The 17704-nt window shown below is 39.3% G+C and overlaps 1 protein-coding gene across 3 annotated transcripts in view; it reads left to right on the top strand.

Annotated features, from left to right (window-relative positions):
* CAMK1D (calcium/calmodulin dependent protein kinase ID) overlaps window positions 1-17704 on the top strand; it is a 418443-nt gene that overhangs the window by 257026 nt on the left and 143713 nt on the right. For all 3 annotated transcript variants that reach the window (XM_061179320.1, XM_061179340.1, XM_061179330.1), the window contains one exon: window positions 5351-5425. In XM_061179320.1, the coding sequence (XP_061035303.1) occupies window positions 5351-5425 (75 nt within the window). The remainder of the gene's footprint in view (window positions 1-5350; window positions 5426-17704) is intronic.

Raw genomic sequence — 17704 nt, 5'->3', positions numbered from 1 at the left:
TGGGGTTTTCTTGCTTGGCTGTCAGTTACCATGCAGGCAGAAGTCTGCCTCAGTGCCCATATACTGTTTTCCCATTCAACTTTTCTCTCCCTCTCTCTGCCTGGGCCCACTTCCCTCTATCCACCTCTTCTGTCCATTATTGTAGATTATGGAGACTTTAGAGAAGATTACCACCTAAACCATTTACCCTCTGTACATAAATATACCAGACATTGCTTACTTTGGGCCTGGCAGATAAGTGATTAAAATTAAGAGAGGTTCTTTTCATCACAGAGTTGCTTTCAGTGACATTATTCTTTTGAATTATGCATATTTTAGAAAGGATTGCTGTTTGAGGGTGGACATTCCTCATGTTTGAAGGTCCTCTTGGCCGTGTTTTGGAGAGACCGAGTGCTGACCTACAGGTATTTAGCTATGCAAGGTTAACAGAAACTTGGTTTTCATTTGCTTATAGCTGAGATGCCCCACCTCTTTTCTCTGTCCACTTTCTTCCCCCTTCTGATGATACCAGCAGATGTAGGTTGATGCAAGGCTCTTCCTAATTGTCATTTCTGGACTCCTAACTGTTCCTTCTGTGTCTGAATATCTCTTCCTCTGGTTCCCTTTGACCCGCTGGGATTTCATCTGTCAGAATGTTTATAACCAAGTATCTTGAGAGCTTCAAGTAGATTTCAGGATAGTAGAACAAATCTCTGCCCCACTCCCCTCAGAAGTGGATATTATATTGTTAGTTATGAAATTTAATACTTTAGGTGTTGTAATTCTGTGCAAATAACTGAATTTATGTGAACTGTTTGATATTCTCATAGTTAATAGTTAATATGAAGTTATAACATAAGTGCTTGAACAGGGTCTTGGGAGTTAGAATCTTGGCAATTCCAGTTAGTAGTTGTATGACCTTGGAATACTTTCTTAGCCTCTTGAGGGTCTTAGTTTTCCTCTTTTAAAAGTAGGGAGAATGATAGCTACTTTGTAGCATTGCTGTATTAAATGAAATCCTTAAAAATACTTAGTATAGTTTTGACACAGAGTTGACAGTAAATGGTATGTATAAAACAGCTATGTAAGTGGGGCCTAAAGAAAGTTATAAAATTAGTTCACCAGATTTAGATGTGTTACATCCCAGGGGACTAAGGAAATTGCACTTATCGCAAAAAAGTCACAGTTGAAATATTTGAGAAAACAATATAAGAGATGTCGGCAAATTTTCCAAATATGAAAAAGGTAGACTATGAGATGTATAGACAGGGAAGTTTGACTCCAATGCACAGCCGAGTTCTGGAACAGTAAATTAAGCATATGGTTTATAATCATTTAGTAAAGACTGTAGTGATTGCTAGGAGTCACCATGGGTTAACTAAGAACAAAACTTCCCAAACATTCCATTTCCCTTTCAAATAGTATTATGTGCTGTGTAAAAGTGAGGAATGCCATTTCAGCCAAGAATCTAATTGTCTACTTATGGTTAGTACAGTAAAATATGGGCTAAAAGTGCTGGGTTTGTAACTCAGCAGCCATTGAAGCCAGCTGATTAATGTCTTGGTTTTCTTGATGGAGTCTCTGGTGGAATACCATGGAGTTCTGGCATGTAACTCTCTCACTTAAGACTTTAACTAGGAATTTGGATGAAGACATACAGTATGAATGTGTACCAACAAAATATGCAGATGGCCCAAAGTGGAGAGGCGTAGTAACTATAATAGAAAGAATCAAAATTCAGAATATTTCCGATCATTTGAAGCATTGCATGGAACCCAAAAGATTGAGCTGAATGAAGCGAAGGCGAAGACGTTAAGCTCAAAAGGTCAAGCCTGAGTAAGAAAGGAGATCTTGTTTGGTAGAAGTTCAGGTAAAAATGATCTGGTCATTTAATTGACCCTAAACTTTATATTCTTCCATTCATCCATCCATTCATTCATTCACTCTAACATGTATTGAAAGTACTACCTGCCATGCCCTTTTCTTAGCATTGGTGAGACAATAGTGATCAAAATAGTCAAAAATTCCTACCCCCATGGAGCTTGTCTTCTTTATATGCCAACAGTTGTGCAGCTGCCTAAAAAAGTGAACCTAATGTTAGACTTCATTTGCAAAAAGTATAATATCCAGCTCATGATGGTTAATAGTTCTACTCTATTATTTAATATGCTGTTCTTGGTGCTATATCTTACACTGGGATCATGACTTTCAGTTCTGAATGCTCTAGTCTGGACAAACAAGAGTGACAATAACATGATGGTAGGAATATAAACCATGTTGAAGGGGAATTGGTCGATGATAGGAAGAGTAAACTAAGTAGGGAAATTATATCCCTCAAATATTTGCAAGATAAATGAGAAGAGCTTATATGATATGTAAGCTTGTTCTGTGTGGCTCCCAGGAGTCAATACTAATTACAACGAGGATGATTTCTGGTAAACAGAAGAAAGATTGAGCTCCGTGAGGGCTGAGATGTCGCTGCTGTGATTCCTAGTCACGTGCCTGGTACATGGTGGGCGCCCAGAGATGTGTGGATGGATATTCACACGGCATTTTGTGAAGATAACCTAGGTACTGAAATAATGTAAAAAATTTAAGTTCAGTTTTTGTATATCTTAAGGAATCTGAGGGTGGAATAAAGTATCTGAGAACAGCTCTGGGGGACCAGGATGTTTTCTTCGATCACGTTCTAACATTTACAAGTGAATTAAACCAGTTTTCTTAAGAGACATTTAAGAGGCCATTTTAAGATGTCTTTGAAATTTCTAATATGCTTATTCACAAATTACCCAACCCAGCTCAACCTCCATCATTTTTTGAGGCCTTCACCATAATCCTGACCCAGGGCCTTGCTTTCTCTGAATTTAACAATTCTGCAGAGCGTAGCATTTAATTCTTCCCTAATTGCTTCATGGGTCTCCCCATCAAGGTGATAAGATTTTGGAGGGAAAAACCTTATTTTATACTTTTCTTGTATCAGACACAGAGCAGAAAGTCAGGAAATGATTGCTTGCTTGATTGATTCATCTGCTAAGAAGGAGAGTCAGTAGCAGTATCATTTCAGCCACTGTAAGAACTTACATAAGACATAACGGTTAAATAGACTCTAATTTCTCTAGCCCCTGCATCCAAAGAAGGGATTTATATTCTTAATTTATTAGAGTCTCCTACTTTGGCTGGGCAAGTGCTTTGTACATAGTTGATTCTTTGTATATAGTTGAATATTAATGGCTGTAGTCCAGGGCTCAAATTGTCTTCTTGGCTGAACCTCTGAGGGAAGCTGGGACTCCAGGTACAAACCCCTAAGCCCAGTTTGGAGGCTCACTGACTGTGATTCATGTACTTGGGTGGCTGGATCTAGCACCCAGTTACATTTGAATTTCAGATAAACAACAATGCAATGTTTGGGACACACTTACATTTTAAAAGTGTTCATTGTTTATCTAGAATCAAGTGTTAACTGGGTGCCCTGTATTTTATCTGGCAACTCTCCATATAAACCCCATTCTTTTCCTGTTCCCATGAATTTAAGCTGTTAATTAACCCCTAAATTAACTTCACTGAAAGGAAATATTCGTGCCCATGTGATTGATTCCAATGGCAACTTTTTTTAATTGAAAAGAGGGAAAATCCATACACTGTATACTGTTTTTGTCATATTCTTTCAGGTGTGTCCAATAATGATACTTCCACAGACACCTAGGGTCTCAGCAGTTCCAAATTAATCTCCCATGGTTTCCTTGGTGGCATAGTTTAGTTGGTTCACATGATGTGTTGCTGGTGTTATTTTGCTCAGGCACCACAGAAACCATTGCTAACAAATAATTAGGTTCTCCACGTCAGAAGCGGGTGAAATGTGAATTTGGGATACTCTGTCTTCTCACTTCCTACACATCAACTGCATTGGCTAATAAGAGCCGCAGCAATCAAAGCAAAACATTACCTCTCTTAGTTCATTCTTTTGTTCTCTTCTTTCATCTGCTCAAAGGGAAGATAATATTCCTTATAAACTTCTTTTGAGGGGAAGACAGCTCACACTTAGGAAAATTGCATCCATTTTCCCTAAATAAATAATGACTTGCCGTTTAGGAGCAAAAGCCTTAAATATCATTTATTCATTCAGCAAACATTTATCAAGCAACTCTATGCTAGGTACTAAGGGGAAACAGAATGAGTAAGATGTAGTCCCTGCTTTCAAGGGTTCACAGGGATCTGCCCGTTCAATGCTTGCTTTTAAATGGCTCCACAGTCATTTCAGAGAAAAAGTATGTCATAAGAGCTAATTAGCTCATAATGAAATGATTCTTCTCTGAAATACTTTAAACAAATACCAAACCTTACATTCCAAGCAGAGGCTGTTCCTAATCGGTATTTCGAGGGGCTAGAATTGGACTGTTTCCTTCTCCCTTTGTTCTGTCGTTAGGACTTTGCTGCTCCCAGCGTGGTCCGCAGACCAGCAGCATCAGCATCTCCTGGGAGCTTGTCAGCAATGCTGACTCTCGGGCCCTGTCCTGGACCCACTGAATCAGAGTGTGCAGTGGAGCCAGAACCCCAGGTGATTCATGTGCGCCCTGAGGTTTGGGAAGCCCTGGTTTGATACAGAATTTCTCCAGCTTTGTGCAGGCTGATCTTCTGAGGATCTTGTTAAGGCAGATTCCTGGGCCCCGGCCTCAGGGATTCTGATTCTGTATGATGGGGCCCAGCCTGAGAATTTGCATTTCTCACAATCTCCCAGGAGACGCTGGTGTTGCCTGTTTGGGAACCACTCTTGGGGTAGCACCAGTCTAGCTCGCTTGGGGTACTGAACTGACCTTTGCTGGCGATGGTGACTAGAACCCCAATGAGGAGGTCAGTCTGGTTTTCCATTGCTTACACTGGAGTCAGGAACATGACAACGAAACTGTTCCCTGGAAGATCTAGCCTATTATGGGGATGGATTTGCATACAGTGGACTCTTCAGGCCAGTCTGTTCTGGCCATTGTGAGACTACAGAAGAGGGAGCAATTAAATTCTCCTTGGGGGCTCAGCCATTTGAGTTGGGCCCTGCAAGATAATAGGATTTTGGCCCATTCCTGGGATTCATATGAATAAATGCCAGGGGAGTGGGATATACATGAAGCAGTGATAGTTCATCCAGTATTGCTACATTGCAAGATATAGAGCCTCCAGAAAGAAGAAGAGCAGAGAGCATGGGAGATGGGTCTGGGAAAAAGTTTGGGGACAAGATGGAGAGGTGTCTTAAAAATGTTGCCTTAAGGAGTTTAGATTCTGTCTTAGAACTTTTTGCTATAATGACATCTGTTTTTTTTTAAAAAAAGTTTGCATGTCTCGTACTTACTATTCTGTGTGTGTGCTTTTTTTTTTCTTTCAGGATTAAGCATGAAAACATTGTGGCCCTGGAAGACATCTATGAAAGCCCAAATCACTTGTACTTGGTCATGCAGCTGTAAGTACCTGGTTTAATTGATGAGTGCAGACCAGGGGTTGCAAACTCAAATGCCTAAAGGGCCAGGTGGTAAAATAAATTAATGGAGTGGGCCGGGAAAGACAGCAGGGAGTGGTGAGAACTGTAGGACAGTGGGCAAGAATGCGTCCGTCTAAGAACAGTGGTCTTCAGACCTCACTTGGTCTCATCTGCAGCTGCTGGATCAGACCGAAAATCTGGAGTCTTCACAATGGAATCCAATGCTACTATTGCAGGGTCGCTCTATTTAGGATGTCTCTTTTGCTTTTTTAATGTGCGAGGTCCAAATGTTGCTTCCTGAAAGCACTTCAGTGGGCCCACTGTGAAGTACACTCTGCTCCTGTCTCCAGGAGAAACTCCCACCCTTGTCTTCATTTCTAGGGAGGCTGGGGGATGGCAGCAGATGGTAGCTGTGTGTTCTGTCCCTTCCCTTCCCCTCTTCTGCTGGCAGATAAATGCACATGTGATTCATGCCAAACATATGAGACGTATAATTGGAGTCGGACTACGCCATTATCATAGACCCCTTTTAGAATATTTCTGCATTCCAGTAACTCTGGAGCTTGCCAGAAGGTGGAAGAAATAAGAAAGCTGAATATGTAGGTAGAGGCTATATTTGAACAGGTGTTTTTTTGTTTGTTTTTTTTCTAATGTGAGGTGAAATTAGCCTGCCCACATACACAAATGCTTTATTCTAAGTGATGTAATTCGTAGGAGTATTCCAGGACTAAATTTGTTATAATTAAGTGACGGAAACTGTATCAGAGTGCTACATTTTCACCACGACTTGAGTAAATTCTGGAACACTGTGCTATTGAGCTTAATGACCAAAGAGGATTTTTGCTGAAGGTCAGAATATATACTTAGATTTCATTATTTATTAATGATTTTCAGACTTTGAATTTCCAAAGGTATTTAGAAGATTTGAGGGTCAGGCTAACAATTTCTTTTTCATCGATTTTCCTTTTTCTTATGAATGTTTAAACAACACATTAACTTGGAATCATGTTAGGATGCAAATAAGTTTTCATCAATGCATTTATTTAATCTTTCATTATTTTTAAAGTATTTTTAGTAGATTATGACACTTTTGTATAAACACTTATAAAAGTGTCCAAGTTGGAAGCATGTGGGCAATTTTTCTCTGACAAATGACAGTCCTAGGTGATGACCAGCAGTTTTACAGGTTTATGTGTTGTCGTCTGCCGTTAGACAGGCAGTGACTGCTGACTCCATGTTAATTTTCAGTATCTTAAGTGCGATCTTTCCTAGTTTCTTGCTATTCTGTTTGTTTTACTATTCACCACATTTCTAGTTCCCCCCAGATCTGATATCCTTCCTAGAAACTCATGTGACTTTCTTTTATACAGAATCAACTCTTAAAGAAGCAGGTGAATCACTTTCCCACCAAATATTGACTGCCCAATAGGAAAAACAGGACATTTTGGTGACAAGAAAAAGCCCCACAAAATGTCCGTAGTACATTTAAATGTGTGCTTTTTTATTGGCGATGCAAAAAACAAAATATTAATACTTGAATCCAAAGCTATATGTATTCACTTGCTTTAAGTTCTCTGTTTATGAAACCGTCACTAAATAAGAGGAAAGCACCCCAAATATGTATGTCTCAGCTCTGCCTCTTACTGGCTGGGTGAACTTTGGCAAATAACTGGGCCTTTCTTACTGGAAGCTGGGCCTTTCTTATCGGTTTCCTTACTGAAAAAAATTTTACATAATAATAATAATATTTACATAGAGGGCTATAGTGAGTACTGAATGAAAAAAATGTGTGGGAGATAGTCGGTCATAAATAATAGGTCCTCAATGCAGACTACTTTCTCTATGGAATTATTTTATCCGTTTGTCTCTGCAGATGGTCTTTAATTTTATGAGATAAAGTTCAAGTACATTTGAATTCTACCTTTCTAAGCAACTTGATTGTATACTTATGAGCAGTAGTGTATATAAAGATAGGTTGGCAGGAGAGCATGAAAGTGTCCAGAATGGGATGAACTTTAGAACATGTCTCTTACTATTTTATTGTTTTCAGTGTGTAAGTCTTCCATATCTTTGTTGAATTTGTTCTGAAATATATTTTTTTGATCTTGTTGTAAATGGGTTTTTACTTCATTTTTCCAGTGACTTGCTTCTGTTATAAAAATAGTTGATTTTTGTACATTAACTTACAATCTTGCTAAATTCACTTATTGTTTATAGTAGTTGTTTTGTGGATTTCTTAGCATTTTCTATCTAAACAATCATGTCATCTGCAATTTACGTTGATTCTGGTTGGTCCCCAAAGGAATTCTATTTGGTAAAACACTGATAGTTTAGTCCTAAATATTAAGTGTATTTGAATGTCGTGATTATATTCCTTTAAAATGTTTTATGTCAGATGTTTTGAAAATTCGAATTGACCTCCCTCTTATTCCTTCCTCTCCTCCATTCGTTATCTTAATCAGTGAGATTTTTTAAAAAGCAATGGCAAAAAAGAAAGAAAGGGAGGGAGGGAGGAAGGAAGGAAACCCTTAATGGATCAGAATATAATCCTGGGAAAATCTTTGGTCTGGTTTGAGGATTTTGTGGGCTTTATTGTTACTTTTGTTGTTGTGTTTTAGTTTTTGTCAGTAAGACTCAATAGTTTTTGTTCCTGAGACTCCTGTATTTTTTCTGCCTGGGTCAGTGGAAAGTGGGTTTGTTTGTTTTTTTTGAGAGTTTAGAAAGTCCTTGATTTCTAAATACTTGGGGATGATCTAGAACACAGCATTTGAGAGGGACTGTAGTTCACAGTATTTGTGCCTGGGAGGTTTCTGGTTTCCTAAGAAACATCATCTTGGGCACTGACACTCAGATATAATAGGGGATGCTCAGTAGTAATTTCGTTACTTAGCTAATTGCTATTTCGACTCTGAGTACTGTAGCATGTTTGTTCCTTTGCTACTGCAGCAAAGGAGACTTGATTGTTTATAGAGGTCTGTATTTAAATTTTATTCAGGGTTTGGGACAAATATCTTTTTTTCCCAGAATGCTATTTTTTGGAATATTCTTCTCTTTTTTTAGTTCTTTTTTTTATTATTATTGAGAGATAATTGACTTATAACATTATATTCATTTTAGGTGTACAACATAATGAATAGTTCTTTTTGGAATATTCTTCTTTAGATAGTGTGAGATCAAAATGACATTGAGGTAAATTACAGAAGAAAAGTCAGTTTGTTTAAAGTTTATTTCTGGTCTGACTTTGCTTGTGGGGTATTAGCCCACATATCTGGAGATGATAAAGGACAGGCCCTCAGCTCCTCCCCTTCCACATCTATAACAGCTTAGGAAGTAAAATACACTTCAGGCTGATGCATTTCAAAGGGCACATCAGAATTACTTTTTCAAGAATGAGATTATATTTCTTATTGAATTGTATCATATTCATCAGATCCAAAATAAACTCCTGAACGTTTCACAAAATCTGCTTTCTCCTGCTGTCTGTCTCATCCCAGCAAATGGTAAACTCCTTTCTTCCAGTTGCTCAGGCCAAAACCCAAAGTCTTCCTTGACTCACCTTTTTTCTCTTAGGCCCTACAGTCCCATCCATTGGCAAACCCTGTGGTCACCAACTCGAGACTATCTCGAGAATCCAGCCACTTTCTCATCATCTCCACCATCATGGATAAAACTTACCTTTCTTCCCCCAGCCTTTCCCCACTGCACTCTTCTTTCTCAGCATGTTAGCCAGACCTTGTCATGCCTCTGTTGAAAACTCCTACTGGCTTCCCATCTCAGAGTACAACACCAAGTCCTTTTTTTTTTTTCTTTTCGGCCGCACCGTGTAGCATGTAGGATCTTAGTTCCCCAACCAGGGATTGAACCCAGGCCACAAGCAGTGGAAGCGGGGAGTCTTAACCACTGGACCACCAGGGAAGTACAAAGACCAAGTCCTTGTAGCAGTCTCCAGGGTCTTCCGTGTCCAGACCCCCTGGGGGTCCATGCGAGATACAGATATTTCTAATATTTCTGATATTCCTTTTATTCCAGGACAGCATTAAGATATGTACGACTAGTTGCCCGCTGAGCCTGAAAACTAATGAGTAAACACACATTCTTTAAAGAATGTTAATTTGATTCCTGAGCAGTCCAAGACACAAAAATATATGCAGCTTCCAAGAGAAAATATGATTTATCTACTCCACTAGCTGGTGTATGAAGCTGTTTGAACAGTTCCCTATTTGTGGGTTGCCAGTGTTATTTCATGTGGATATTGTATTCATAATTCATACTGTGTGTTCCCAGAAACAGTTTTAATTAGAACACAAATTATGACTCCCAACAGAAAGTCTTCTGTAAGTAGCCAAGCATAATAATGAAGACAAAAGTGTTTCTGACTATGACACCTTCATATATTTACATATAATTTACCAAAATCTTCTCTCTGTTCACAACAGGCACTAATTGAGAGCCCAGAGGGCCTGTGACTTCTGTTCAGTATTGGGTGGGTGGGCAGGGGCTGGGGGGACACACATGAGGGTGCAGTCGGGGGATTCCATGGCTCTCTTTGTGGAGGAGCAATCATAACCCACCAGCACCGCACCCCTCAAGGTTTGCGCAGGGAGCTCTGGATCACCAGAAGTCCTCAGTGGAGGAAACGGCCTTAGGCGGAGGGTGATTAGGACTTAGCCAGATGGATGTGCTGGGCGTGGAGTAGGTGGGGGGAGCCATGCTCCAGGCTGAAGGGCTGTCGCACAGAGAGGCTTTAAGGAGCCTGGGTGGGATGTGAGGGCCTCAGTCTGTGGGGACTTCAGTTTGTGAGAGGTTTAGTCTGTGAGGGGTTCAGTCTACGAGGGGTCCAGTCTGTGAGGGGTTTAGAATGTAGGGGGTCCAGTCTATGGGGATCTGTTCTTTGAGGGTTTCAGTTTATGGGGGATCCAGTCTGTTGTGAGCGGTCCAGTCTGGGAGGGGTTTAATCCGTGGAAGGTCCAGTCTGTGGAGTGTTCAGCCTTTGAGGGGTGCCGTCCGTAAGGTGCTCAGTCTGTTGGGGTCTGTCTTTGGGGGTTCAGCCTGTATGCGGTTTTGTCCTGCGGGGTTTCAGTCTGGCTAGGATGGGGGACTGTGTGACATCTTGGTGGGAGATATGGCTGGAGACCTGGGCAGGTGCAAACCCAATACTGCAGCTGCTGCTGCTTTGTCATCCTCCAGGCTAATTAATATGCTTTTATTGTTTTTGCTGCCACTGGAAAACCTACTGAGAGTTAAAGAGTTTAGAGAGTTAAGGAGGAAAAGAGAAGAGAAAAGCCAAGGTCCAAGATAATCATGAACCAATTTTACTAGGTTCAACTGTTTGAAATTGCCAACATACAATCACATTTTTTAGATCTTCCTTTTTTAATGTAAGCACTTAAAACTGTAAATTTTCCTCTAAGCACTGCTTTTCCTGAATCCCATAAGTTTTAGTATGTTGTGTTTTTATTTTCATTTGCCACAAGATATTTTCTCCTTTCCCTTGTGATTTCTTCTTTGACCCATTGGCTGTGTGTTGTTTAATTTCTACATATTTGTGAATTTTCCAGTTTTTCTTCCACTGTTGATTTCTACTTTCCTTCCATTGTGATAGGAAAAGATACTTTGTATGATTTCAATCTTTTAAAATTTATTTAATTTTTTTGTGTTTTGCAGCCTGACATATCCTGGAGAATGTTCCATATGAACTTGACAAAAATGTGCATTCTGCTGTTGTTGGATGCTATGTTCTGTGTATATCTATTGATCCTATGGGCTTGTAGTGATGTTCAAGGCCTGTATTTCCTTATTGATGTTCTGTTTGGCTGTTGCGTATATTATGGAGAGTAGCATATTGAAGTCTCCTCCTATTTTTACAGAGGGGTTTCTTCCTTCAATCCTTTCAATGTTTGCTTCACATATTTTGGAGCTCTGATGTGTAATACATGTTTGATGTGTGTATCTTCTTGGTGAATGGATCCTTTTATCAATGTATAATGTCCTTCTTTCTTATAACAGTTTTGACTTTTTTTTTAACATCTTTATTGGAGTATAATTGCTTTACAATGTTGTGTTAGTTTCTGCTGTATAACAAAGTGAATCAGCTAAACGTATACATATACCCCCATATCCCCTCCCTCTTGCGTCTCCTTCCCACCCTCCCTATCCCACCCCTCTAGGTGGTCACAAAGTACGGAGCTGATCTCCCTGTGCTATGCGGCTGCTTCCCACTAGCTATCTGTTTTACATTTGGTAGTGTATATATGTCCATGCCACTCTCTCACTTCGTCCCAGCTGACCCTTCTCCCACCCATGTCCTCAAGTCCATTCTCTACGTCTGCGTCTTTATACCTGTCCTGCCCCTAGGTTCATGAGAACCATTTTCTTTTTTAGATTCCATAGTTAGCATATGGTATCTGTTTTTCTCTTTCTGACTTACTTCACTCTGTATGACAGACTCTAGGTCCATCCACCTCACTACAAATACCTCAGTTTCGTTTCTTTATATGTCTGAGTAATATTCCATTGTATATATGTGCCACATCTTCTTTATCCATTCATCTGTCAGTGGACACTTAGGTTGCTTCCATGTCCTGGCTATTGTAAATAGAGCTGCAATGAACATTGTGGTACATGACTCTTTTTGAATTATGGTTTTCTGAGGTTTATACCCAGTAGTGGGATTGCTGGGTCGTATGGTAGTTCTATTTTTGGTTTTTTAAGGAACCTCCATACTGTTCTCCACGGCTGTATCAATTTACATTTCCACCAACAGTGCAAGAGGGTTCCCTTTTCTCCACACCCTCTCCAGCATTTATTGTTTGTTGATTTTTTGATGATGGCCATTCTGACCAGTGTGAGGTGATACCTCATTGTAGTTTTGATTTGCATTTCTCTAATGATTAGCGATGTTAAGCGTCCTTTCATGTGTTTGTTGGCAATCTGTATATCTTCTTTGGAGAAATGTCTATTTAGGTCTTCTTCCCATTTTTGGATTGGGTTGTTTGTTTTTTTGATATTGAGCTGCATGAGCTGCTTGTATATTTTGGAGATTAAACCTTTGTCAGTTGCTTCATTTGCAAATAATTTCTCCCATTCTGAGGGTTGTCTTTTCGTCTTGTTTATGGTTTCCTTTGCTGTGCAAAAGCTTTGAAGTTTCATTAGGTCCCATTTGTTTATTTTTGTTTTTATTTCCATTTCTCTAGGAAGTGGGTCAAAAAGGATCTTGCTGTGTCAAACAGTGTTCTGCCTATGTTTTCCCCTAATAGTTTTATAGTGTCTGGCCTTACATTTAGGTCTTTAATCCATTTTGAGTTTATTTTTGTGTATGGTGTTAGGGAGTGTTCTAATTTCATTCTTTTACATATAGCCGTCCAGTTTTCCCAGCACCACTTATTGAAGAGGCTGTCTTTTCTCCATTGTATATTCTTGCCTCCTTTATCAAAGATAAGGTGACCATTTGTGCGTGGGTTTACCTCTGGGCTTTCTATCCTGTTCCATTGATCTATATTTCTGTTTTTGTGCCAGTACCATACTGTCTTGATTACTGTAGCTTTGTAGTGTAGTCTGAAGTCTGGGAGCCTGCTTCCTCCAGCTCCATTTTTCTTTCTCAAGATTGCTTTGGCTATTCGGGGTCTTCTGTGTTTCCATACAAATTGTGAAATTTTTTGTTCTAATTCTGTGAAAAATGCCATTGGTAGTTTGATAGGGATTGCATTGAATTTGTAGATTGCTTTGGGTAGTATAGTCATCTTCACAATGTTGATTCTTCCAATCCAAGAGCATGGTATATCTCTCCATCTGTTTATATCATCTTTAATTTCTTTCATCAGTGTCTTATAGTTTTCTGCATACAGGTCTTTTGTCTCCTTAGGTAATTTTATTCCTAGGTATTTTATTCTTTTTGTTACAGTGGTAAATGGGAGTGTTTCCTTCATTTCTCTTCCAGATTTTTCATCATTAGTGTATAGGAATGCAAGAGATTTCTGTGCATTAATTTTGTATCCTGCTACTTTACCATATTCATTGATTAGCTCTAGTAGTTTTCTAGTAGCGTCTTTAGGATCCTCTATGTATAGTATCATGTCATCTGCAAACAGTGACAGTTTTACTTCTTCTTTTCCGATTTGGATTCCTTTTATTTCTTTTTCTTCTCTGATTGCTGTGGCCAAAACTTCCAAAACTATGTTGAATAATACTGGTGAGAGTGGGCAACCTTTTCTTGTTCCTGATCTTAGTGGAAATGGTTTCAGTTTTTCACCATTGAGAACGATGTTGGCTGTGGGTTTGTCATATATGGCCCTTATTATGTTGAAGTAAGTTCCCTGTGTGCCTACTTTCTGGAGGGTTTTTATCATAAATGGGTGTTGAATTTTGTTGAAAGCTTTTTATTTCATCTGTTGAGATGATCATATGGTTTTATCCTTCAATTTGTTAATATGGTGTATCACATTGATTGATTTGCATTTATGGAAGAATCCTTGCATTCCTGGGATAAACCCCACTTAATCATGGTGTATGATCCTTTTAATGTGCTGTTGGATTCTGTTTGCTAGTATTTTGTTGAGGATTTTTGCATCTATGTTCATCAGTGATATTGGCCTGTAGTTTTCTTTTTTTTGTGACATCTTTGTCTGGTTTTGCTATCAGAGTGATGATGGCCTTGTAGAATGAGTTTGGGAGTGTTCCTCCCTCTGCTATGTTTTGGAAGAGTTTGAGAAGGATAGGTGTTAGGTCTTCTCTAAATGTTTGATAGAACTCGCCTGTGAAGCCATCTGGTCCTGGGCTTTTGTTTGTTGGAAGATTGTTAATTACAGTTTCAATTTCAGTGCTGTGATTGGTCTGTTTATATTTTCTGTTTCTTCCTGGTTCAGTCTTGGAAGGTTGTACTTTTCTAAGAATTTGTCCATTTCTTCCACATTGTCCATTTTATTGGCATATAGTTGCTTGTAGTAATCTCTCATGATCCTTTGTATTTCTGCAGTGTCAGTTGTTACTTCTCCTTTTTCATTTCTAATTCTGTTGATTTGAGTCTTCTCCCTTTTTTTCTTGATGAGTCTGGCTAATGGTTTATCAATTTTGTTTATCTTCTCGAAGAACCAGCTTTTAGTTTTATTGATCTTTGCTATTGTTTCCTTCATTTCTTTTTCATTTATTTCTGATCTGATCTTTATGACTTCTTTCCTTTTGACAACTTTGGGGGTTTTTTGTTGTTGTTGTTGTTCTTCTTTCTCTAATTGCTTTAGGTGTAAGGTTAGGTTGTTTATTTGAGATTTTTCTTGTTTCTTGAGGTAGGATTGTATTGCTATAAAGTCCCCTCTTAGAACTGCTTTTGTTGCATCCCACAGGTTTTGGGTCGTCATGTTTTCATTGTCATTTGTTTCTAGGTATTTTTTGATTTCCTCTTTGATTTCTGCAGTGGTCTCTTGGTTATTTAGTAGTGTGTTGTTTAGCCGCCATGTGTTTGTATTTTTTACAGATTTTTTTCCTATAATTGATATCTAGACTCATAGTGTTGTGGTTGGAAAAGATACTTGATACGCTTTCAATTTTCTTAAATTTACCAGGGTTTGATTTGTGACCCAAGATATGATCTATCCTGGATAATGTTCCATGAGCACTTGAGAAGAAAGTGTATTCTGTTGTTTTTGGATGGAATGTCCTATAAATATCAGTTAAGTCCGTCTTGTTTAATGTGTCATTCAAAGCTTGTGTTTCCATATTTATTTTCATTTTAGATTTCTTTCCATTGGTGAAAGTGAGGTGTTAAAGTCGCCTACTGTGATTGTGTTACTGTCGATTTCCCCTTTTATGGCTGTTAGCATTTGCCTTAGGTATTGAGGTACTGCTCCTATATTGGGTGCATAAATATTTACAATTGTTATATCTTCTTGTTGAATTGATCCCTTGATCATTATGTAGTGTCCTTCTTTGTCTCTTGTAATAATCTTTATTTTAAAGTCTGTTTTGTCTGATATGAGAATTGCTACTCCAGCTTTCTTTTGATTTCCATTTGCATGGAGTATCTTTTTCCATCCCCTCACTTTCAGTCTGTATGTGTCCCTAGGTCTGAAGTGGGTCTCTTGTAGATAGCATATATACGGGTCTTGTTTTTGTATCCATTCAGCCAGTCTATGTCTTTTGGTTGGAGTATTTAATCCATTTACATTTAAGGTAATTATCGATATGTATGTTCCTATTACCATTTTCTTAATTGTTTTGGGTTTGTTATTGTAGGTCTTTTCCTTCTCTTGTGCTTCCCTCCTAGAGAAGTTCCTTTAGCATTTGTTGTAAAGCTAGTTTGGTGGTGCTGAATTCTCTTAACTTTTGCTTGTTTGTAAAGGTTTTAATTTCTCCATCGAATCTGAATGAGATCCTTGCTGGATCCTTGCTAGAGTAATCTTGGTTATAGGTTTTTCCCTTTCATCACTTTAAATATGTCCTGGCACTCCCTTCTGGCTTGTAGAGTTTCTGCTGAAAGATCAGCTGTTAACCTTATGGGGATTCTCTTGTATGTTATTTGTTGCTTTTCCCTTGCTGCTTTTAATATTTTTTCTTTGTATTTAAGTTTTGATATTTTGATTAATATGTGTCTTGGCATGTTTCTCCTTGGATTTATCTTGTATGGGACTCTCTATGCTTCCTGAACTTGATTGACTATTTCCTTTCCCATATTAGGGAAGTTTTCAACTATAATCTCTTCAAATATTTTCTCAGGCCCTTTCTTCTTCTCTTCTTCTTCTGGGACCCCTATAATTCGAATGTTGGCATGTTTAATATTGTCCCAGAGGTCTCTGAGACTGTGCTCAGTTCTTTTCATTCTTTTTTCTTTATTCTGCTCTGCAGTAGTTATTTCCACTATTTTATCTTCCAGGTCACTTATCCGGTCTTCTGCCTCAGTTATCCTGCTGTTGATTCCTTCTAGAGAGTTTTTAATTTCATTTATTGTGTTGTTCATCATTGTTTGTTTGCTCTTTAGTTCTTCTAGGTCCTTGTCAAACGTTTCTTGTATTTTCTCCATTCTATTTCCAAGATATTGGATCATCTTTACTATCATTACTCTGAATTCTTTTTCAGGTAGACTGCCTATTTCCTCTTCATTTGTTTGGTCTGGTGGCTTTTTACTTTGCTCCTTCATCTGCTGCGTATTTCTCTGTCTTCTCATTTTGCTTAACTTACTGTGTTTGAGGGCTCCCTTTCTCAGGCTGCAGGTTCGTAGTTTCCATTGTTTTTGGTGTCTGCCCCCAGTGGGTAAGGTTGGTTCAGTGGCTTGTGTAGGCTTCCTGGTGGAGGGGACTTGTGCCTGTGTTCTGGTGGATGAGGCTGGATCTTGTCTTTCTGGTGGGCAGGACCATGTCCGGCGGTGTTTTTTGGGGTGTCTGTATTATGATTTTAGGCAGCCTTTCTGCTAATGGGTGGGGTTGTGTTCCTGTCTTGCTAGTTGTTTGGCATGGGTTGTCCAGCGCTTTAGCTTGCTGGTCGTTGAGTGGAGCTGAGTCTTGGCTTTGAGATGGAGACCTCTGGGAGATCTCTCACCGGCTGATATTATGTGGGGCCGGGAGGTCTCTGGTGGCCCAGTGTCCTGAACTCGGCTCTCCCACCTCAGAGGCTCAGGCCTGACACCCGACCAGAGCACCAAGACCCTGTAAGCCACATGGCTCAGAAGAAAAGGGAGAAAAAAAAGAAAGAAAATAATAATAATAATAAAATAAAATAAAGTTATTAAAATAAAAAAAATTTTTTAATTATTGAAATAAAAAAATTTTTAAAGTAAAAAAAATAAAAGAATAGAGCAACCAAACCAATAAACAGATCCACCAATGATAGCAAGTGCTAAAAACTGTACTAAGATAAACATAAAAATCAGAAACTAGTCAGTCGCATACAGCAAACCCCAAGTGTACAGTTGCTCCCAATGTCCACCACCTCAATTTTGGGATGATCCGTTGTCTATTCAGGTATTCCACAGATGCAGGGTACATCAAGTTGATTGTGGAGATTTAATCCGCTGCTCCTGAGGCCGCTGGGGGAGATTTCCCTTTATCTTCTTTGTTCACACGGCTCCTGGGGTTCAGCTTTGGATCTGGCCCCGCCTCTGCGTGTAGGTCTCCTGAGGGCGTCTGTTCCCCACCCAGACAGGACGGGGTTAAAGGAGGAGCTGATTAGGGGACTCTGGTTCACTCAGGCCGGGGGGAGGGAGGGGCACGGATGCAGGGCGAGCCTGTGGCGGCAGAGACCAGCGTGACGTTGCACCAGCCTGAGGCGCGCCGTGTG

Source organism: Eubalaena glacialis, chromosome 2, assembly GCF_028564815.1.
Source record: "Eubalaena glacialis isolate mEubGla1 chromosome 2, mEubGla1.1.hap2.+ XY, whole genome shotgun sequence".
In the NCBI taxonomy this organism is placed as follows: domain Eukaryota; kingdom Metazoa; phylum Chordata; class Mammalia; order Artiodactyla; family Balaenidae; genus Eubalaena; species Eubalaena glacialis.
Note: the sequence above shows the minus strand (reverse complement) of the source record. Positions and strands in the feature narration are given on the sequence as shown.